The sequence below is a fragment of the Carcharodon carcharias genome, chromosome 1 (genome assembly GCF_017639515.1).
Source record: "Carcharodon carcharias isolate sCarCar2 chromosome 1, sCarCar2.pri, whole genome shotgun sequence".
NCBI lineage: Eukaryota > Metazoa > Chordata > Chondrichthyes > Lamniformes > Lamnidae > Carcharodon > Carcharodon carcharias.
In genome coordinates, this window is record NC_054467.1 from 17,879,441 (window position 1) to 17,901,891 (window position 22,451).

Here is a 22,451-nt window from a genome sequence, read left to right on the forward strand (position 1 = left end):
CAGTGGCAGCAGTGTGAACCATATACAAGATGCACTGCAGCAACTTCCTTTGCTCCTTTGACAGCAGCTTCCAAACCCGCCTCTACCACCTAGAAGAACAAGGACAGTAGATGAACACAACCCAAGAAATAGGAGCAGGAGTGGACCATATGGCCCTTCGAGCTTGCTCCCCCATTCAATACAATCATGGCTGATCTTGGGTTTCAATTCCACTTCCCTGTCCTTTCCCCATTTCCCTTGATTCCCTGAGAGACCAAATATCTGTCTATTGCAGCCTTAAATGCATCAAATGTTGGAGCATCCACAACCCTCTGGGGCAGAGAATTCCAAAGATTCACAACCTTTTGAGTGAATCATTTCCCCTGCTCTCCTGAATGATCGGTCCCTTATCCTAAGACTGTGGCCCCACATTTTCGATTCCCAACCAGCGGAAACCAGTGTTTAGGAACATCACCATCTGCAAGTTTTCCTCCAAGTCAAACAGCATCCTGACCTGGAACTATATCACTATTGCAGGATCAAAACCCTGGAACACCCTCCTTAACAGCGCTATGGGTGTATGTACACCACATGGACTGCAAGTGTTCAAGTAGGTGGCTCACAACCACCACCTCAAGGGCAACAGGGATAGGCAATAAATACTGGCCTAACCAGTGACACGCACATCGCATCATCCTCCTTTTTGTGAGGTCAGATAAGTGGAGTTGTGGCCTTTTTCAGCCAGCAATCACGTTTTAACAATGTTCAACTGTATAAATATTCCCTATCGTGGAGTGGTTCATGGAAGGAACAAATCACAATTTTTTCTTTTCATCTCACCCAGTTGCGCTTGTTTTGACTTTTAAGCCGCTACAAAAGCTTGAACACTGTTGCTTTGATGTTGCTATATCCTCTGAACAAATGGAATGCCAGCAAACATTTGGAAATGGTTTAGAATAGAGGTTATTAACTATTAAGCACCTACTTTAGAGACTTGTAGAAGATAAATGGCTGCTCTTACCTTAAGACATTAACCACCAAGCTCCTTTTTCATTCTTGCAAAACATTCTACCAGCCCGTGCTTTCAACACTTTATAGTGAACGCTGCTAAATTTGAGGCTACCTTGTATAGTACAATACAAATTGAGTTTGCATGTTATCCTAAACGTAGGATTGAAAGAAATAAGCCTGTCATGGGGAAGTTGTGTTCATTAAAGCACAAAGGACATTTTTTATACTATGTCTATTAATGTAGCCTTCTTAAATTTAAAAAAATAAATATAATTTATAGTTTTTGGCTTTCCAAATATGGGTTGTTTGAAGAGGCCATTTTTGAATTTACCAGCACAAGATGAAATCTTGTGGGAATAACTTAATAGCACCAGAGCACAAAAGGGCTGCTTTTATTCCTCTTTCTCACCTCCCCTCACCCAAATGTTGCATGGTGGTCCAATTTACAAAGTACCAGGTGAAGGCAAATAAATTTGTTAGTGAAAAGCTGAATTTTCCAGACATGTACTATTAGCTGTCATTAAAACTAAATCTACATTCCCCAGCAAGGAAAGCTGTTTTTATTGACTGCGGATTAAATGAGAAATGTTTGCACACTGATCCTACTTTGATCTAAAAAAATTTTTATTAACTACTTTTTTCTTTTTGTTTGCCAGAAAGCAGACAGGGCAAATAGATTTGATTATCTGCTGCAACAGACTGAGCTTTTTGCCCACTTTATCCAACCCGCTGCACAGAAGACTCCAACTTCTCCTTTAAAGATGAAACCTGGGCGCCCTCGCATAAAGAAAGATGAGAAACAGACACTTCTGTCGGTTGGAGAGTAAGATATATTCCAGGCAATGTCTTTTTGGATTCATGATGCAATTTTTTGCGATTTCAACTTGGAAAGCGTTCCACATGTTTGAATGCCAAAGTAGTGTGAATGTTTGATCAAGATAGAGTGTAAAGCTTCCATTTCTTTAGGATTTGGGGCTTTTGCTTTCAATGGCTTGGGTATAACTCTATAATGCTTCATCTAAGTTTGCAGATTAGAATAAGTGAGTAGCAACCATAAATTGGGATCATAAGGTGGAGTTGCAAAGAGACGTAGGCCAGTGAGTGGATAAGACTGGCAAGTATAGTTAAATGTGGAGAAGTGTGAGGCCATCTACTTTGCATCTAAGAAAGACCAATCTGAGTGGTTTCTACAAGAGAGATTAGTTTGCTGTGGAGAAGCAAAAGGGATTTGGGCTTCCCTGTGTGCACATAACACAATATTACTGCACAGTTACAAAAGGTAAGTAAATTGGCTAAAAGAAAGATGGCAAACCTCCACCTGGAGTACTGTTTTTGGTTGTGGGCACCGAACCTCAGGAAAGTAATATTGGTCTTGGGGGTTGCGGCGGGGGGAGGAAGCAGGGTACAGTACAGATACATCAAAATGATACCTGGGCTTAAAGTATTACCTTATGAGAACAGGTTCTGTAAATTTGGCTTTCATTCCTTTGAGTTTAGAGGGTTGAGGAGTGCCCTAATTGAGGTATTTAAAATGATTAGGGAATTTGATAGGATAGATACAGGGAACTATTTTCTCAAGGAATCCAGACCAAGGGGACATACCTTAATATTAAAACTAAGGCTATTTAGGAGCGAAATCAGGGAATACTTTGTCTCACTTGATGATGGAAATATGGATATCTGCCCCAAATGGCTGTGGGTGCTAGGCAATTGAAATTTTCTGAACTGAGATCATTGAATTTATTGTTGGGTACAGTATTGAGTGATATTGAAGTAACAGCAAGCAGGAGGTCCGGTTCGGGCATGATCTAACTGAATGTCTGAAAAGATACCCTAGGCTGCATGTCCTACACCATTTCTCTGTTTTTTAAAGATGAAACAGCATCTTAGTCACTTAGTGTCAAAATATCTTGCACTTAAATAGACATGGAATTTTGTCAACCTTGCATTAAAAACACTGGAGTTCTTAAATTTGTCACAAGTATGATTGAAGGGCATGTTAACATACAAGTTAACTGAACTAATGACACAAAAGATTTATACATGTTGTAAATATCTAACTTATTAAATTAAAAATACTAATACAACTTGTTGTCTACACTGGTCTTGCAAAAGTGCAAGTATTTAAATAACAGATTTCAAAGTTTAGATTTGGGTTCAGTTTTAAATTAAAATAATGGCCACCTGTGTTAATTGCAAGTTTGCATTTTAGTTCAGTAACATGCTGTACTTCTACTAAGCTTGACCACAAAGTTAATGCACAATCTCCAAGAGTATTTGTAAGGTGCTGTTTATTCTGAAGTGACTTGTAGATTTGAAATTGGCAGTCATAACATCTCATTTAAAATGGTTTGGAAAATAATAGTAATGCCTCGCATAAAACAATTCACTTTTAATTCTTAGTTATCGGCATCGCCGTACAGAACAGGAAGAGGATGAAGAACTACTATCAGAAAACAGCAAGACAACCAATGTCTGCACAAGGTTTGAAGAATCCCCATCATGTATGTAAAGCCATTTTATTCATTATTTCACACATGAGTTAATGTAGCTCAGAGTTTTCACTACCTTTTCCCAATTGCTTTCATGTTTTTTAGTCACCATTCATTGATTTGCAGTATTCAGTTTTATCAAGATAGTCAAAACTAGACTTGTAGAACATTTAAGATTGCTTATTAAATCTTCAAACCAAAAACAGCACTTGTCATTTTCCCAGCTTAATTGGCTGTATTCATTGGCACAAGGGGTCTTTTTAGTGGAACAATCTGCTAATTGTGATGGACAGCACAGGCTCACTCCAGTCTAACTTGTAATCTGACATTTTAAAAATTTCTGACTCATTACTGGACATTGTCAATATTGAGTATTTTGAGGTCAAGTTCAGCATGCCTAAATGCAGGGTGAAGCTTAATGCCTTATGCCAGTTGAAACATGTGCTTCATGTATCAGCCCTTCATCCTGGCCTTTGGCACACTTTGTTCAGTTTTACCCTCTCAACCAGTGAGCACAAGGAACTGAGTTGAAACTGCTCCAGCTTATTTTTTCATGGGGCCTTAGCAGCCATTAAAAGGATGAAATCTTCATATTAGCCTGGACTGCATTAAAAAGAACCATTGTTTTCATGAAGAGTAATTGGATTGTATGCAGATAACACACTCTCCTTTTGATGTTGATCATCATGTATAATCAGTTCCGTATCCTATGAAATGGTGGGCTGAATGATCTGTTCTCCCAGAAAGCATTTCTCCAATCATAGTATATTAAAAATCCCTGTAGTAACCATGCAATGATTTCTTACAAAGCAACCAAGACCCAGTAAACTTGTTTTCCTCACCATCATCCCTTCTCCCTGCCCTCACTCCCAATCTTACACATTCTGCCTTAGTGAAATTTACGTACTCTGTTTAACTGTTTAAATTTCTGTTTATTATTTAGCCTTGGTTAACGGTCAACTTAGCTGCTATAGAATGGTGGTAGTCTCAGTGAAGTACACCATCTTTGTTTTGGAGTCTGCGTCTGAATGCTGACATTATGCAAACGTTGAGATCCTGATACCAATTTGACTGGGCTGCTTGCTTTTTGTTGTCTCAAAGCTATCATGATGCTTTCAGTTAAATGGTTCCTGATACAGTAATACTTTTTGTTTTGGTCATGGCAATAATTTCATATCCACTTAAGCTGTGTTCTTTGCAGAATTTTGCAAAGGCTACAGGTTCTAAATGTTTGGGATCTCTTTCACAGATGTAAAAGGAGGGAAACTTCGAGACTACCAAATCCGTGGACTGAACTGGCTGATTTCTTTATATGAGAATGGCATTAATGGTATCCTGGCAGATGAGATGGTATGAATATACATTGATTGTGGGCATAACAGTGGTTTGTTGTAGGTATTAAAGGATTTGATAAAGTAGATAACCCAGCTATTCAAGGGTGTGTCATACAAAGAGTAACGGAAACCTAAGACATTTGTTTTTCCTTCTTCCTCCCTGCCCCAATGTACCTTTTTATTTAAAAAAATCCTGAGGTATGGTCAGTTTAGACATGTCAAAACTGAAGTTTTTGTTAGATAAAGGCATTAAGGGAAATTGAGCCAAGGCAGGTAAATTGAGTTACAATGTAGATAAGCCGTGGTCTAATTAAATGGCAGAATAGGCTTGAAGGGCAACCCTGATTTTTTTTTTAAAAATGTCTGGTTATAAGAGACTTAATTATTGTACTTCACTTAACAGGGTCTTGGGAAGACTTTGCAAACTATTGCTCTTCTTGGGTACATGAAACATTACAGAAACATTCCTGGACCTCACATGGTTCTAGTTCCTAAATCTACACTGCACAACTGGATGCTGGAGTTCAAGAGATGGATACCAACTCTTCGAGCTATTTGTTTAATAGGTGACAAGGACCAAAGGGTAAGAACTGTGTTTTATGTTCCTGAAAATATTGTTGGACAATGCAGCTGGCACCTAGAGTTTAATTGGTAAATGCATTGCACATTGTGGAAGTAAGCTGAGAAGCGCTCGTTGGATCTCCTGCCCTGTATTGGCTAACGCCAGTAGGAAAATACAACTACCCTTTCTGCCCCAGCATCAGGTCGAGAAAAATCAGCCAGGATTTTTAGGGATTCCTGCTATCTTGACATCCTATCACACTTACCAAATAGAAATTAAATGGTCTACTATTACTTGCTGTCAAAATGTGCATGTGATACATTAATGAGGTACAAAAGGGCATCCAGCATCTGTTGGACAGTGTCGAGAGAATATAAACACAGACCTTTAAACCATGTCAGGAAACTTTAAAGTATCTTGTTTGAATCACCGAATAAATAACTATTAGCACTTTGTGTTATACAACAATAAATGAAGAGCTCATAAAGCTTGGGATATAATTTTAATATAAAAGTTTAAAAACTAAAATGAAATTTTGTGTATGGGCATTGCAATCTTTAATATTAGTCCCACCTTTCACTTGCACTGTATTGCATTTACTTATGTTCACTCTCTCTAAGAACATTTTACAATATACACAAGGTAAATGGATCTGTTACCAGTGTTAATGTCTGCCCTCAAGGTTCCTTGAGACTGACTATGGTGATTGGCTTTTCTTCTTTGCTCTGCATAACTAAAATCAGAGATTTGTCATGCACGTAATCTTGAGTGTAAATTTGCAAATATGTTCAAATATATTGTTGTAATTTATTACTCAGTACATTATTAAAGGAAAGTTTATGCTTGCTTTTCAACACTCTGGTCAGGATTTTCTGGTCCTCCCAGCAGTGGGCAAAGTCGCAGGCAGGACAGGAAAATTTGGAGTGTGGCCAAAAGTCAGTTGACCTTTGGCCGCCCTCCAAATCTTCCCATCCCACCTGCGACAATGCCCACTGCTGGCAGGACTGGGTAATCCCACCGTCACTGTTTTATTCAGTTAAATTTGGCTGATTAATACCTGTCATAAGATCTGTTTCTACTGTATCTTACTATCATTCTAGAATGAAAACTGCAACTTATCCCTCTTCTTACTTTATCAGGCTGCTTTCATCAGAGATGTCCTCCTTCCTGGAGAGTGGGATGTCTGTGTGACATCATATGAAATGCTGATCAGGGAGAAATCTGTTTTCAAAAAGTTTAATTGGAGATATCTGGTTATAGATGAAGCTCACAGGATCAAAAATGAAAAATCTAAGGTAAGTTTATTTTCCCTCTGTTATGTCTGTTCTCTTTCCCCTTCCCACCCATTAACACAAGCATTAATGGTTACCGCTGTAGTAAATGCAATATTTTCTGGCTTATCAGAAGGTGAATTGGGGAGCAGTGCAGGCTTGATTTGTGGCACAAAGCTAAACCTGGTGGTGCCACATTCTGGATGGTATTGGTGCGTTCCGAGAAATGTACCTTGGTGTGAGGTTATTTTCAAGCAAAGTGCAGTTATTTCCGGAACCAGACAGAAAATGAGGCACAAAAGTCTGCCATACACCATTATAACTGGAGAGGGGAATGAAAAGGTAAGATGAAATGGAATGATGAAGAGCAGCAAGAAAAAATGCAGTGGGAATGAAAGTGACTAAAGCAGGGCGGATAAGGAATTGAAGGACAGAAAGGTTGTAATAAAAGGGTGGAAACAAAATCCAGGAATAGAGGTTTTGAAATTAAGAAGAATTATGAATTTTCAGTAGTAACATGTAATCCTGGTTGATATAGTGATGGTTATTTGCTGCTTCTATCACTGTTCATTTACACTTCCATTGGAGTTTAATAGCCAAACTGAAAGGGCCGTTTGTTGTCATTGATAGTATGTAAAACTTGGGGAAAATGGTGCCTTAATTTCTCAAATGGTTTGCGAATATTCATACTAGTGATATAAATTACTCGAGGGGTTCAGAGATTTCTAGGAGGATTATTGTACAATCAATTATTGTTGCATCCTGAGACTTGATAGTTGATCCCTGGGCTTTAAAACTAGCAGGAGAGGGGAGTGGAAATCTTTGAATTTGAAATCAAAGATCATTTCTGCTTATTCAGATCTTAATGTGCAATTGGTTAAAAATTTCAACCAACTGCCACTTCCATAACCACTGCTGTGATTTGAAAGAAATGTGATTGAATTGAGGATGGATTTGGAATTGCCCATGTTCTCGTCTTTCAAGTTATAGATAACTATTTGCAATACTGATGTACTATTACTGGACTTCTTGCTTCCTAACGCAAAGCATTTGGCCTTTGGTGCCGCTTTATATGAATGCTTGGGAGGAATCGCAAACATGAATACACTTCATAAAATCACTGATCTTTTGAATTCAGTCTGAATCTAGAATTGTAGTGCATGTAATACGATTTGAAATTATACCCAGTTTGTATATTAATGTTTTTAATATGCTAAACTTGCAGCTGTCTGAAATAGTGAGAGAATTTAAGACAACAAATCGATTATTGCTCACGGGTACACCACTTCAGAATAACCTGCATGAACTTTGGGCTCTGCTCAACTTTCTTCTCCCAGATGTCTTCAATTCATCTGCTGTAAGTACAAGAAAAGCAAATTAACAGTGACTGCACCATTAGTCTAAGGTTTAAGGGCTGTAACTGAACCTGTTTCTTTTTGGAAGGCATGAGAGAATGCTGCGGAGTTGTTTTTTTAAACATAGTGTAAGGTGAAGCTCTTGATGGAGGGATGTTGTGGGATACAGTAGTTCCTTGCATTGAGAGCAACCAAGTAGCTGAATGGTTGCAGACCTGTGTATTAATTTGTTCATAGAGCCATAGAGCAGTTACAGCGCAGAAAGAGGCCATTCAGCCTATCATGTCTGCGTCGGCCAAAAAGAGGGGGGGGAAAACTAGCCGCTCATTTTAATCTCACTTTCCACCACCTGGTCCGTAGCCTTGCAGGTTACAGCACTTAAGATGCAGATCCAGGTACCTTTTTCATCACCTGCACACATTTTCTGAGCATCATAGTCACCATCTGTGTAAAAGTGCAGAAAAGTGGGTACAGAGTCGAGTGCATAGTGTCTGGTCCTCACCCTTCAAACTATGCTATTGTCCATTTTTGGTGCTCAGTATTATATCTGCCACAAACTACAAAGTACATTTAATCTGCTTGATGTTTCCTTTGCTGACCACTTGAGCAACTCTGCCATCTTGTGTCACAATTGAAAATTACATTAAAAGTATGTTGGTGAGATATCTTGTTTTATCTATCTCAATCCACTAATTAGCTATCTTATATTTTAGTTTTTTTGTTAAAGTACCAAAAACCACCTTTTGAACTTACTCAATGCCTAAGTGACCATTCTCCTTTTGTGTGGATATTGCTGTGGCTATTCAAAGGATATTTGACCCATCCTGATCTTTTCTCCTTCTCACAGCTCTGGAAGGAGCTTAGGAATAGGCAGGAGTAGGAATATGACCTCCTTACTTCTGTTCCTTTTGACCCTGGCTGAACCCGCTAACTCACCATATTCCACAATTGGGGAATGGGATCTTCCTTATGTCCATGTCCCCACGACTTAATGGAAAACTCACTGCCATATGAGGAGCCTAATGTTGCCACAACTACTATTTGCGTTGATGTAGTGCCTTTATTGTAGCGAAATACCCCAAGCGGCCAGACAGGAATGTTTGAAACAAAATTTGACTCTGAGCCATGTGAGAGATATCGAGATGGGTGGCTAAAATCTAGCTTAGAGGTAGATTTTAAGGAGCGTTTTGACAGATGAGAGAGTAGTTTAGGAAGGGAATTCTAGAGCTCGGGGCCTAGGTAGCTGAAGACAAGGCTGCCAATAATGGAGCAGCTAAAACTGGTGGTGTGCAAGAGGCTAAAATTGGAGGAACACAGATCTCTGAGTGGAAGCGGATGTTGTAGAACTTGAGGCTTGACATAGGGAGTGGCTCAGGCAAGATCATGTCAGGTTAGGAAAACAAGGATGAGAATTTTAAAATTGGGTCATTGCCAGACTGGGAGCTGAGGTGGATCAATACGCACAGGAGTGGTACGTAAACTGCACTTGATGCAAGTTACGATATGAGTAGCGGAGTTTTGGATGAGCTTGTTTATGGAAGATGAGAGGCATGCCAGGAGAGCGTTGGAATAGTCATGTCTAGTGGTAAGCGGTGTGGGCTGAGGGTTTCTACAGCAGATAAGTTGCAGCAGGGATCGAGTTAGGCTTGTTATGGAGTTGGGTGTGGGTAGCCTAAGGGATGAGATATGAAATTTTTCTATGTCAACCTGCTTATGTGCTTACCAGATGAAACTGATTTATTGCAGTTATTATGAGCAGTTGCACATCCATTTTGTGATACATCATTTGTGAAAAATTTAATTTGGATACTACCTTTTTTCATTGTCATTCTTGTGCTTCTAGAAATATACAATTTAGAATTTGAGACCATTGGATTTGGAGTCGTTAGAAGTAACAGAGAATATGATCAAACTTTTCTGGTTGGAATGACCAACCTGGAGTAGCTGGGGTACAGCGGGGCGTCAAAATGGTTCAGATTTGCCTTGTCTTCTGTTCACGCTGCAAGCTCCATTCCCTAGCGGTACACTTCATCCCTCTGTCTTTGTTCTTTGCAGGACTTTGATTCTTGGTTTGACACAAACAACTGTTTTGGAGACCAGAAGCTTGTTGAACGCTTGCATATGGTAATTATTTTATTTTACCTGTATTGTGATGCTGGTGAATCATTAAAATGCAAAATTATTTAGGCTCCATCACCATTAGAACCAATATTCAAAAAAATAGATATTTGTATGATGATGGTATTGTGTTCAGAGTGGGTTTGGGGCTAATTTGAAGTAACAGCAAGGTTTTAGAACTATTAATTTATTCATCAAAAATGTGATACCTATATCCCACTAAATGTTTATCCCAGCAGTGTTAAATTTTGAGTTGTTGCATGTGAATTACAATTTAATTTGACTAATGAACTTGATGGTGTGATAAAATTAATACAGTCACCACCACTTCTTGCAGACATGAACGTGCAAATGTGATTTATCTGCTATACACTGGAGTTAAGTGATGGCTCTATTACTATGTAACAAGAATGGTTTCTGCCCAGCCCAATTGCATACTACTTGGAGTGGATTAGAAATGTTAAAGCTAATTGAATATTTACAACGTACTGCGTACTAGTTCTTGCATTCAATAACTGGTACCCGAAGTAAACGTGGCATTTAAGGTGCAATAATAGGCAACTTTGAAATTGATGTTAACACAGAGATGTTTATTGCCTTTCCGCCAATGTAAGCAACTTCCATAGATGTTTTAATGTTAGGTTGGACCTTGTACCCAGATCTGAATAACTTGAATCACTTCAGATATTACATAATATAGTGAACAAGAGGAGGGTCTTAGTTTTTTTTATCCTCAAATTTCTTTTTTGTCTGTCTCATGTATTGAACCCCTTAATTGACTTTGGTAACAAAGCCCACGAAGCATCTCCATGGGCTGTTGTAATTGCTAATCCTGAGTGAGTCACCAAAACCAGTGCATTTTAACTGATGCTGGATCTCTGGGTAGAACTGCTGCTGATCAGGAAAGAGATTGTTAAATTTCAAAAATTGAAGGGCTTGTTTTACATTTTAGGAAGTGCAAGGAAGAGAAAAATAGAATAATTTTTATTTATATAAAAGTTGCAAGTCCTTTTCTCCCTGCTCTATCCACTTTTTCAGTAGCTGGGGTTTGGGTGGGGTGGGGGGGGGTCCAAAATGGTTTAGATTTGCCTTGTCTTCTGTTCACACTGCAAGCTCCATTCCCTAGCCATACACTTCACCCATTTGGTCACTGTCGGTCTGAGGCTTAACCAAACTGTTTGCAACCATGGCATCCTATTTGACCCTGAGTTTCCAATTCCATATTCTGTCTATTACCAATACTACCTACTTTCACCACCATAACATCATCCGTCCTTGTTCAATCTCTTTGTTACCCACATGCCAGTTTGAATTCACCCAAAACAGCTGCTAATGTGAAGTTCTGTCCAGCCTGTGCTCACTGACTTCCTTTGGTTCTTGGTCTGGCAATATCTCAATTTTAAAATTCTTAACCTCATTTTCAAATACTTGAAAATGTCCTTGCCCCTCCCTATCTCTGTAAGTATCTTGCAGCCCTCAGATTTCTGCACTCCTCCAGTTCTGGCCATTTGCGCATCGCTGACGGTCAACCTTCAGTTGATCAGGATCAAAGCTCTGGAATTCCCTCCCTAAGTCTCTCTGCCTCTCTACCTCACCCTTCTTTAAGACAGTCCTTAAAAACTGTTTTGACCAAGAATTTGGTCATCGCAATGGTTTTTCTTTTGGTAGTTCAGTGTGATATTTTGTCCCTGTGATTACTCTATAGACATTTTACTACATTAAAGTTGCTGTAGAAATGCAAGTTGTTGAAGAATGAAGTGAGTTTAAGTTTACTGGATTCTAAGTTGGGATTTGTTATGTTGCAAAATAAAGCTGTTTCTAATCTGAAATTGTAAGTGCTTTCATGTAAATGAATATTTAGCCTATATCTAGATGTGCCTCAACTCTTGGCTTGTTAAACTTTTTTTTTAACCTCTACTTCAGACCACAAGACTGTTAAAAACAGCTTTTGTAACATTGCATTATTTTGCTTAACCTCCATGGGCACCATCAGTGTGTAAAGAGCATGTATTCTAACCTGAATTAGGTATTGCGACCCTTCCTCCTTCGACGTATTAAAGCTGAGGTAGAAAAGAGTCTGCCACCAAAAAAGGAAGTCAAAATGTATGTAGGACTTAGTAAAATGCAACGGGAATGGTGAGTATACAACTTGTGAATATTAATGTGCTGCATTGTGAAGCATGGCATAATCTTGCAACAATTCATCAAACTTGCACTGCACTTTAAGCATCAATTAAAGCGTTTGTAGAACTAAGGGAATAGATTCACCAGCGTGATTTTTACCCAGAGCACCATACTATCTAATGCTGATTCCCTACTATTAGTGGTCTTGCTTGCTTCTGATCTGTATGGTTTTTGTGTTTGGGATTCTAACTTCTCTCTCAATCATTTGAATGATTTTTGCCCTAATCGGAAGACAGACTTAGATTATATTGAATTCATACTGGACAGTTGCCATGCACATGTGACTATTACAGTGCTTTAAAACTTCTTTGCTCTCACTTTCGGGTTTCTTTCACATTCCTTTCTATTTTACAACCCAATAATTTTTTTTAAATTCTTCAGATACACACCTGATTTAGGTACCAGTGAGGTGTCCCTCAAAATTTATTAACAACATCTATTGAGTAGTTAAGGAGAACTCAGCAATGCCCTTTAACAATATATTGCATTTGTATAGCACAGTATCATTGCCTCCGGATGAGATCAGAACTAGATAACATAAATATAAGATAGTCGCTAATAAATCTAGTAGGAAGCAACAACTTAAAAAATGTGGAGCTCATTACCACAAGGAGATGCATAGCATAGATGCATTGTAGGGAAGTTTGTTAAACACAGGAGGGAAAAAGGAATAGAAGGCAGGAGGAGATGCATATGGATCATAAACATTGGCCTGGAATTGTTCATCCAAATGGCCTGCTTCTGTGCTACAAATACTTCATCCCAGAGTGCTTCATATTGCTCACATCTAAATTACATGTAAAGGCATATTCCCACCCTCTTCAAACCTTGGTCCCTTATCCCTGGTAACTTATGGATTGTACTTCCTATCAAAGAACAAATTGTTGAGTGTATATTGGTCATTAGATATAGGTTTCAATATCTATGAGGTTTAGATGGAGCATCCTGTTTAAATGTGCTAAGAGTCCCCTGGTACATGAGAGGGTGGAATGGGGTTTCTAGGCTTTGTCCTAGATACCTATGGAACAAAGCAATTATTTTAGTTTGTAATTGCTTTTCTGTTGAGCTGCACAAGAAATGAGTTTATCTACAAGTTCATTTGACCAGTTTTAATTTGGCCTTGCTCACAGGTACACCAGGATATTAATGAAGGATATTGACATCCTGAACTCCTCAGGGAAAATGGACAAAATGCGTCTATTGAATATATTGATGCAACTGCGCAAGTGCTGCAACCACCCCTATTTGTTTGATGGAGCTGAGCCTGGCCCACCTTACACTACCGATACTCACTTGGTAGTTAACAGTGGAAAAATGGTGGTATTGGACAAACTGCTGCCGAAAGTGAAGGAGCAAGGTCAGCTGCACGCCTGTTCAAGGCTTTTGTTTCCCTTTCAGTCTTTCTGTAGGGACGAAAAATATCCCCACAGCTTCTGAACCAGAAATCTTCAAAAGAATTAAAGGATTTGGTATTTTCAAGAGACCATAAAAACTGCCCAGTAAGTGGGACTAGGGGTGGCAAACGTAGCTGCAATATTCCAACGCATTATACGCAAATTTATGATTGTCAAGCCATGATGAAAGGGAAGTTGGTTGAAAGCATTCCAAAAGGTGTTATAAATTAATATGCAATAAGCGCTGGAATCAACAATGGTTTTAGACATAATAGGTCATACAAAGAAGTTTACTCAGATGTTCTTGAGATAACTAAACTAAAACACAAGGATAACCTAGGGATTGTAAATTAGATTTTTAGAATATATTCAATAAAATCAGTTAGAGAGTAATTATGGAAATAAAGTTTATGGTTTGTGAAATAGATGATATTGTCTCAATGGATTGAGAATTGGCTTAATATTAAAGATCCTGCTTTGGGAGGGTGTAGATTGAGATTCGACTGAAAATTCAAAGAGCGTACTGGTCACTCACACTTGAATGAATGACTAAATTAATTGAGACTTGAGGTCAGGAGTAATTGAACAAAAACTAATGTGTAGTCCAGCCCATTTATCAGGAAACCCAGCGGAGTGGAAAATACAACATCCTGTACTTAGATCAGCTATAAACAACTGCCTGCCTGGTCATCTTGTGTATCTGATGACAAACTTTGTCAGGCTCTGGAACACTACTGTACTGTACTTGTGCTACATACCGGGTGACCAAAAATAGGGGAGGATTTTTAGTAAATGAAAGGGGATTGCAATGTTTGGCATTGATATTGTGCAAGGATTTCCATCGACAATCCTTAAAGAATTTGGAAATTATCACTAATCATAACATGGCAGCATTTAACATGTGCAGCAAGGTACCACAATTGTCCACAGATGCTGCCTGACTTGCTGAACATTTCCAGCGCTTTGTTTTTATTTCAGATTTCCAGTATCCACAGTATTTTGCTTTTATTTCACAGGTTTTAATGACCTGTTAAAAATCAATAGTGTATCTTATTCTGAAATTACCTCTGCTTTAATCACCCTAAGTCAATGAACGTAAACATGTTGAAAAGGGTTCAGAAGAAAGTGATTCAGATTTCGGGCTGAGTTAAGAAAGGCTAGAGTAAATGCAGGAATTTATTTACTGGAGGAAAAAGGTTAAGGGGGAACAAAGATTTAAAATGGTGTAAGATATGGGTAAGGTTTCAGTAAGGAAGCTGTTTAACTTGGGCATGTATATAACCAGTGGGTACAAGTAGAAAATTTTGAAAGCTTGAGCGTGATTAGAAAAGCCTGCCGTGCACCCATTCATCGAGGCTGGGGCTGCCAATAAATTGGCTGATTCAGCATTGGATATTCTTTATTGGAGGGTTGGATTACTGAACTGAGGGCTGTAGACCTCTGCAATGCTTGACAGACCCCATCCTCCTCCAAGGGGAAATAGATATTGGGGGGCCTATTGTTCTTAAAATAGTGGGTTAACATGTTGGGAGAAAGTGATTGGAATATTTGTGGTTTGGGATTGCAACTGTTTCTTGATTTGGGCTTTATTTTTACTGCCCAAACTGCAGCACAGTCGAGAATCCAACTGGAATATAAACCCTTCTAACTCGCTCCCATCAATCAAGGTAGCTGGATTTATTTTAATGTCAAATGGCCATGGGCAGCTCAGATTGTGTGAATTATAAACTTGGGAGTTGGTTATGTATGTAAATTTACACATCCTACTGTGTGACTAGTTTGTTAAATTACTCTACAATTCCTGCATGCTACCACTGAAATTTGGTTTCTGTTTTGCACTTCAGCAGACGTAGGTTTTTGAAGCATTTTGTATTTGCACTATGTTTTTGCACTATCGATCGACAGATTACCCTCGTGTATAATCTTCATTTGTGTTGCTGAAAAAAGAAACATCGAAGCTTTTCATCTTGTACTGTTCGGAAAAGCTTTGACGTGTGTTTCTTTTTCAGCAACGCTTCAAGTTCTATATTGCCAAACAACTAATCATCATTTCCATAGGTTCTCGAGTGTTGATCTTCAGCCAAATGACCAGGGTGCTGGATATCTTGGAAGATTATTGTATGTGGAGAAACTATGAATATTGTAGACTGGATGGTCAGACTCCACATGAGGAGAGACAAGTATGTTCCTTGCCCTGCGCTCTCAAAACTGAGTTTGTTTGCAGAAAGTTCCCATCCCATAAATTGATCTGAGGCTCTATTATCTTTGTAAGAATACTAGACTTAAGTTACAAAACTGATTCTAGTTTTCAAACAAGAAACGTGAATATTCAATTTGAACCTAGCATCTATTTGTATTTTTTTTAAATGGAACTTCCCAGCAATTAGTAAAAAGATTGTTCTCAATCCTTTGTACAAGACTGGCTTAACTTTTCTCTCTTGTCCTTCAAGGATTCTATTTCTGCTTTCAATTCTCCTGGGAGCTCAAAGTTTATCTTCATGCTAAGCACACGTGCTGGGGGTCTTGGTATAAATCTAGCTACAGCAGATGTAGTAATCCTGTATGACTCTGACTGGAACCCTCAGGTTGACCTCCAGGCTATGGTAAGTAATAGTTATTTGTGTTCTGAAAACCACGTACTGTTGATCTGAATATATAACTTTCATGTTTGGCTTTAACATCCGAGTGCACTAATAATACAGCGTTAACTGCCACCGCCACCCCCTCAAATCTTCCATGTGTTGCTCACATGGTTTCTTTAAAACTCTGCTCTACCGAAATATTTAAGCAAATATCTTCTGTTTGCTTCTGTTGTATTGAATGGAATATGCTGTTGTTTCCAGAATTGAGCTGGTGTGATTTGAGCTGTTAGGGCATTCTGTTTCTCCTCACCAATTATATTCCAACTGCAACTGAGAGTTTGAAAATAAATTTTTTAAGTTACGGTGTCACTATAGGGAACTGGCTTCTGTGGTTCTATTTTCCGCAGAGCAACTATCCACTGATTTTAATAGGTGCTTTGTGATCTCTTAGTGTAAAAGAGCTTTTGAGTTCAAATCCCATTCAATTGTGAAGTTTGAATTAAATTTTATAGCTAGCAGCAAAAAGAGCAGGGCTACCAATTGTCCAGGTGATTCACTAATGTCCTTCAGGGAGGAGCACCTGTTAGTGCATGACTCCAGTACACAACCACAACCATGGACTGAACTGACAAGCTGCTCAATGCTCAATTGCTTCATTGACCCACCTGCCAATTATTATAATAAATGCACTTGACAATTAATTAAATAAATATGCGTGCTGCTTTTGATCTCCACACCTGCATACACACACACACCACCACAGGAGATAGCCATTATACTTTTGCTAGTTATCGATCAGCTTGGAGATATCTAGGGAGTTGCTTTATCTGCTACCCCTGCATTAAAGTTTTACGGTTTTGTTTATCAGGGTTGAAACAAAAACCTTGTTTGAAGTTCTTATGTCTTATTATCAAAACAATGTTTTCCATAAGGTACTGTGCTATTTTTACTGCTGCACATAGAGGAATGTTATTTGAAATTGTCATTTGATGATGTGGATCTGCCGTATAACTTAATTTGATTCCTTTCTTTAGGATCGAGCCCACAGAATTGGTCAAACAAAAGTAGTCAGAGTATTCCGATTTATAACTGACAACACTGTAGAGGAAAGGATAGTGGAACGTGCTGAAATGAAACTTAGACTGGACTCTATTGTAATTCAGCAAGGTGGGTGTTGAAGTTGGTTGTTTCTTTTGGTGGGTAACTGCATAGGGGAGGGTAGAACAGTGGTCCCATTGTATATTTTAGTGCTTTGAGGCATTAATTTTAAATGGCATAACTAGAAATTTGGGGTGCCAAGAAAAGTGCCAATCATCCCGAGCTTTCGCTCCACAATTTTATCTTGCATTCTTCTCTGATTCAGCCAGAAGTATGGCACAGATAATAAAACTTTTGTGCTTGAGATTGTGAATGTATTGGATACTATCTCACTACCGTTTTCAGTTTCAAATATCTCAAAATATTTTAAAATTAAACTTCAATATTTTGACAGCTAACTTCTCTAATTGCTGGTGTTTATTTTATGAATTTCATTAAAATAGACCAAGACCTACTACCTAAAGGAACCTGGAATTGTCATTTGGCATTCATATTCCTACTTTTTGTTGAAATGGTCCTAAACTATGCAAAAAAGACACACCACTCTCTGTGCAATCTTCCACAGAATAGAATGTGAACAGCCAGTAAAAGTATCCTGTGCAACAAACTGGGCTCAATAATTTTCACTTTATAGCCTTGTGTATCTGTTGTTTATTGTGTGAATTTGTGTCTCTTGCATTGCCGTCAAGTTCACATCAATGAGCAGATTTGTTAATTGTGAAACTGAATTCTTTTAGGAAGGTTAGTCGATCAGAATCTCAATAAGCTGGGGAAAGATGAAATGTTGCAGATGATTCGTCATGGTGCTACCCACGTGTTTGCCTCTAAAGAGAGTGACATTACTGATGAAGATATCGATGCTATATTAGAGAGGGGTGAAAGAAAGGTAAAACCAACATGCCTGGAAAGGTTGGGGGGGAACACCTTGTTTTGCTATTTCAATCCTGTGACTCCTTGGCTTACTTGTTCAATACTGTTCTTATAATGCAATATTTCCATAAGCACAATAAGTGTCACCTAATCTACGTCTTCATAAAGTTCTGAAAACTGAGTATCAAAAGCTAATTACATTAAACGTATTGTACTGTGATGTTTTTATACAGTCTTTTTTACTGTTGTCATTGGGCCAAGAGGGGAGGACTTGGGTTTAAACAGTTAGAGTGAAGAAACCCTTAAATTCAGCTTTTGAATTGCTTGTGTTATGGCAAAATGATTGTTTCAGTTATTGCTTTTGTGGTAAGTTTTTTTTTGTAAATATGGCTTCACTGTGGGTTTTGCAAAACAATTCAAATGAATTCATAAGTCTTTGTGAAGTTGGGACCATTGAATCAATCTTACAATAATAATATAGAGTTTTTAGCTGGTAACTAACGCTGAAGTATAAATCTGTATTCTGAAATGGTTGTCATGGGCTTTATACATCAATGTCTTTCCTGCTAAGCAAGTAACTTCACATCACTGGAACTAGTTTTCAACATCATAAGAATTACTCTGCCTAAAGCTAAACTAAAATTCCATTATTTAAAAACTCCTTAGTTTTAAATGCAACTCTATCCCAACTGCTGAAGCCCTGTGGGATATGAACCAATACTATGTGCGGAACACAAGTCGAGATAAAACTTTGTCAGCCCACTTGTGGGATATAAATGCCCACTGTACTAAGATCTTGCAAACCTTATGCATCTTAAACACCTTGGGTTTTGTTTCTGGATGTTGGATGATTTTTTTGTTGTTCCCCCCCCCCCCCCCCAAAAAAAATATACAAGGACCCCATCCTGTGATGTTGTATTTATTAACAATCACCTTTCAAACAGTGACATCCCCTCGTTCTGTTTTATCTGCAGACAGCGGAGCTAACAGAAAAGCTCTCAAATATGGGTGAAGGTTCACTGAGAAACTTCACAATGGAAACAGAGGTCAGTGTGTACAACTTCGAAGGTGAGGACTATAGGGAGAAGCAAAAGGTAAGTTTGGCTTTGGATGGCTATTTAATTTTATATATATTATATAGTTTTAAAAATGGATTTAGTGAAAAGTTGCTTTATCCACAGTTGGCGCTAACTGAATGGATCGAACCCCCCAAACGAGAACGTAAAGCAAACTATGCTGTTGATGCTTATTTCCGAGAGGCCCTTCGTGTCAGTGAGCCCAAAGCACCCAAAGTAAGTTTGGATTAGGCATTTACAATGAGATGTTTTCATTTCCTCCTGCATTTTGCACTAGTTGAGGTCGCTGATTTTTTTTTTGTGTATGATTGGACATATAAGACTGCAGTTACTGAAACATAAATTGAGCTCAGTATTGCATTCCAACAAGCTTATCAGTACTGTTTCAACTTGAAGAATTTTACAGTTTTTGTATTTTAGAAATTATTGCTGATTATTCAGAAGACTAGCATGTACACATTCTCCCAAGTACCAGCATACAGTTGAACAGAAAGCAATCATAATCTGTAAAAAGGACCAACACAAAACAATTCTTTACATTGATCTGAAAATATTCTATAATCAGTGTCCTTTCTGTTCTGAGCAAAAAGGATGAGAAAAAATGCTTCTGGGCTCATTAAAACTTATGTTTGAGACAAGTACCGTCTAGAATGTTTCCCATATTCAGACACAAGGTGATTAGATTAAATACCTTAAAGAAAACATAACAACAAAGGTCAACAAAAGCCTTGTTACACATCTTTTGTTCTCACGTGGTCCTGGCTATTCTTTGCTTGTAGAAATTTAGCTTTGATGCTTTTTTTTTTAATCTGCCTAGGCTCCTCGACCGCCAAAGCAGCCCAATATTCAAGACTTCCAATTCTTTCCCCCTCGACTATTTGAACTGCTAGAGAAAGAAATCCTGTATTACAGAAAAACCATTGGTTACAAGGTAAGGTGTTTGTCTGGAAATTGGTATTTCTGAATTAGCTAGAACAAAGCCTCTAAGTTTTATACTAGTACTACTATTTGACCATGGAAGAGTGATGAAAGTAAGTCACTGTTGTGGTATGTGCCTGTATGCCATTGTAATGTAAAGGTGCTCGGCAGAGCAAAGGTTAACGTGGGACTGGAGAATAGCCCCGCCCACGGTATGATTCATAGAATCATGTGGTAATAGTCCAGAGAGAACATTCTGGAGCCAATCTGCGTGGAGGTAACAGCAACATGCATGATAGTAACCTGGGATCTGTAAATAGTTTATGTTTAAATATACAGGTCTCAAGACCTTATCACTGAGGCATTGAAAGAACCCATATTACAATAGCCACCGGCCTCTAGCAACAAGGCACCAGTGTTTTGAAGACAATCAGTTTTGATTTGAGCCCATGGCATCGTCCAGTGCTCACTCTTCTATAAATGGCCACTAGGAGGGTCACGAGGTTGGCCTAATGTGGCTGGTCCTCTGTCACTTCCTCCTCTTTTTCTTACTCCTTCCCTCGTTTACCCTCACCCCCTTTGAATGTACTAGTTGTTTACTCATGAAAAATTTACCTGAATATTAAAAGCTGTTGTGCAAAAGATCTAGAGAAAGCAAGGGAAACTTATTTGCAGAGTTGAGGCTGTTGAATTTACTTACAGGGTTTATTGAGGCAGTATTTGTGAACATTGAACACTAGATTGGATTAAGATTAAAGTTGTGAGAAACTGGATGGTAAATGCCATTGGAACTATTTGCCATGTGGAGGGTAAATGCTGACATGGACTAGATGGGCCAAAATGGCCCATTTATGTGTACAAGTACTTTGGATTTCCCAATTTAAAAATGTGTCTCAAGAAGAACAGTGAATCTGCCATTGGAACATCGGCCATTTGTAATCCTTGAATCTGTTTATCTTGCAAATGCCCAGCAATGTTGGTTTATTGTGAATTGAATTGAATTGAGCTCTGGGCCAGGGATGAAGAAACACAGAACCCAGCCGTCATTTAAAATTTATGGATTTCACTATAGGTGCCACGTAATCCTGATCTACCAAATTCAGCTCAAGTGCAGAAAGGAGAACAGTGCAAAATTGATGAGGCCGAACCCCTAAATGATGATGAGCTTGAAGAAAAAGAGAAGCTGTTGACACAGGTAATGTTGCTATTTCTGTAAATGGTGGGATCTCCAGTAGAACTTTGCTTAGACCTCACCTTGGAATACAACTGTACATGTTTCTCTTCTCCTTATTATAAAAAGGATATAAAGGTGCATTGGAGCTCTCGGTTCTTAAATTCTATCACGTAAGACCAAACAGGCTTAGAGCTCTTTTCTCTATTAAAGAGAAAGCTGAAAGGTGACTTGATAGAGATCTTTCAGATTCTGAAAAGATTTGTTAAAGTAGGCTTAAAGAAATATTTCCACTTATGGGAGAGGCCAAAATAAACAATGTAATTATGGGACAATAATAAATCCAATAGGGAATTCTGGGGAAACACTTTTATTTTACCCAGAGAATGGTTCGAATGTGGAATTCACTACCACAAGGAGAACTTGAGGTATAGATGCATTTAAGGGGAAGCTAGATAATGGGAGAAAGGAATAGAAGGTAATACTGTGAAGAAGGGTTGGAGGAGGCTCCTGTGGAGCATAAACACTGGCATGGATCTGTTGGGCTCATTGACCTATTTCTGTGCTATACATTCTATAATATCAACAGCAGAATCTCACTGAACATCTGGTATGAATTGCTTTAACAATCGCAAAATACAGTCAATGCAGAATAAACAGAAAAAGTGGGAACACCTCAACTGGTCAGGCAGCACCTGTGAAGAGAAAAACAAGTTAACATTTCAGGTCAACACCTTTTGTCTGAACTCATCAGTATCTTGAATAATTGCCCGGCTTTTGTGAAACTGAGGCTCAGTTGCAATTTAATGGTTAGAAGTTAAATTTTGAAACTATTTCCTGTTTTGGTGTAACTTCAAAACATGATTGTGTTTTCCATATTCAGATTCTAATATTTCATCCCTGGAAATTTTGGAAGCTAATGTTTCAGGATATGAGCACTGAGACACATTCAGCACTAACTTGCGAAACTATTTAATTATATATTTAAAAATGAGAAGTTGACTTTTTTTGCTATATTGGAACAAAGCTCATTGGT

At 38.4% G+C, this 22,451-nt stretch overlaps 1 protein-coding gene across 3 annotated transcripts in view; it reads left to right on the plus strand.

The window, feature by feature from the left end:
* The window catches only part of LOC121281022 (SWI/SNF-related matrix-associated actin-dependent regulator of chromatin subfamily A member 5), a 33,623-nt gene that overhangs the window by 6,489 nt on the left and 4,683 nt on the right, over positions 1-22,451 (plus strand). For 2 of the 3 annotated variants that reach the window (XM_041193594.1, XM_041193612.1), the window contains exons 3-18: positions 1,647-1,813; positions 3,394-3,494; positions 4,732-4,832; positions 5,220-5,399; positions 6,518-6,673; positions 7,875-8,006; positions 10,060-10,128; positions 12,149-12,258; positions 13,437-13,663; positions 15,759-15,880; positions 16,151-16,303; positions 17,317-17,449; positions 18,118-18,266; positions 19,225-19,542; positions 20,144-20,257; positions 21,317-21,439. In XM_041193594.1, the coding sequence (XP_041049528.1) occupies positions 1,647-1,813; positions 3,394-3,494; positions 4,732-4,832; positions 5,220-5,399; positions 6,518-6,673; positions 7,875-8,006; positions 10,060-10,128; positions 12,149-12,258; positions 13,437-13,663; positions 15,759-15,880; positions 16,151-16,303; positions 17,317-17,449; positions 18,118-18,266; positions 19,225-19,542; positions 20,144-20,257; positions 21,317-21,439 (2,355 nt within the window). The remainder of the gene's footprint in view (positions 1-1,646; positions 1,814-3,393; positions 3,495-4,731; positions 4,833-5,219; positions 5,400-6,517; positions 6,674-7,874; positions 8,007-10,059; positions 10,129-12,148; positions 12,259-13,436; positions 13,664-15,758; positions 15,881-16,150; positions 16,304-17,316; positions 17,450-18,117; positions 18,267-19,224; positions 19,543-20,143; positions 20,258-21,316; positions 21,440-22,451) is intronic. The other variant, XM_041193603.1, reaches the window with a different exon arrangement.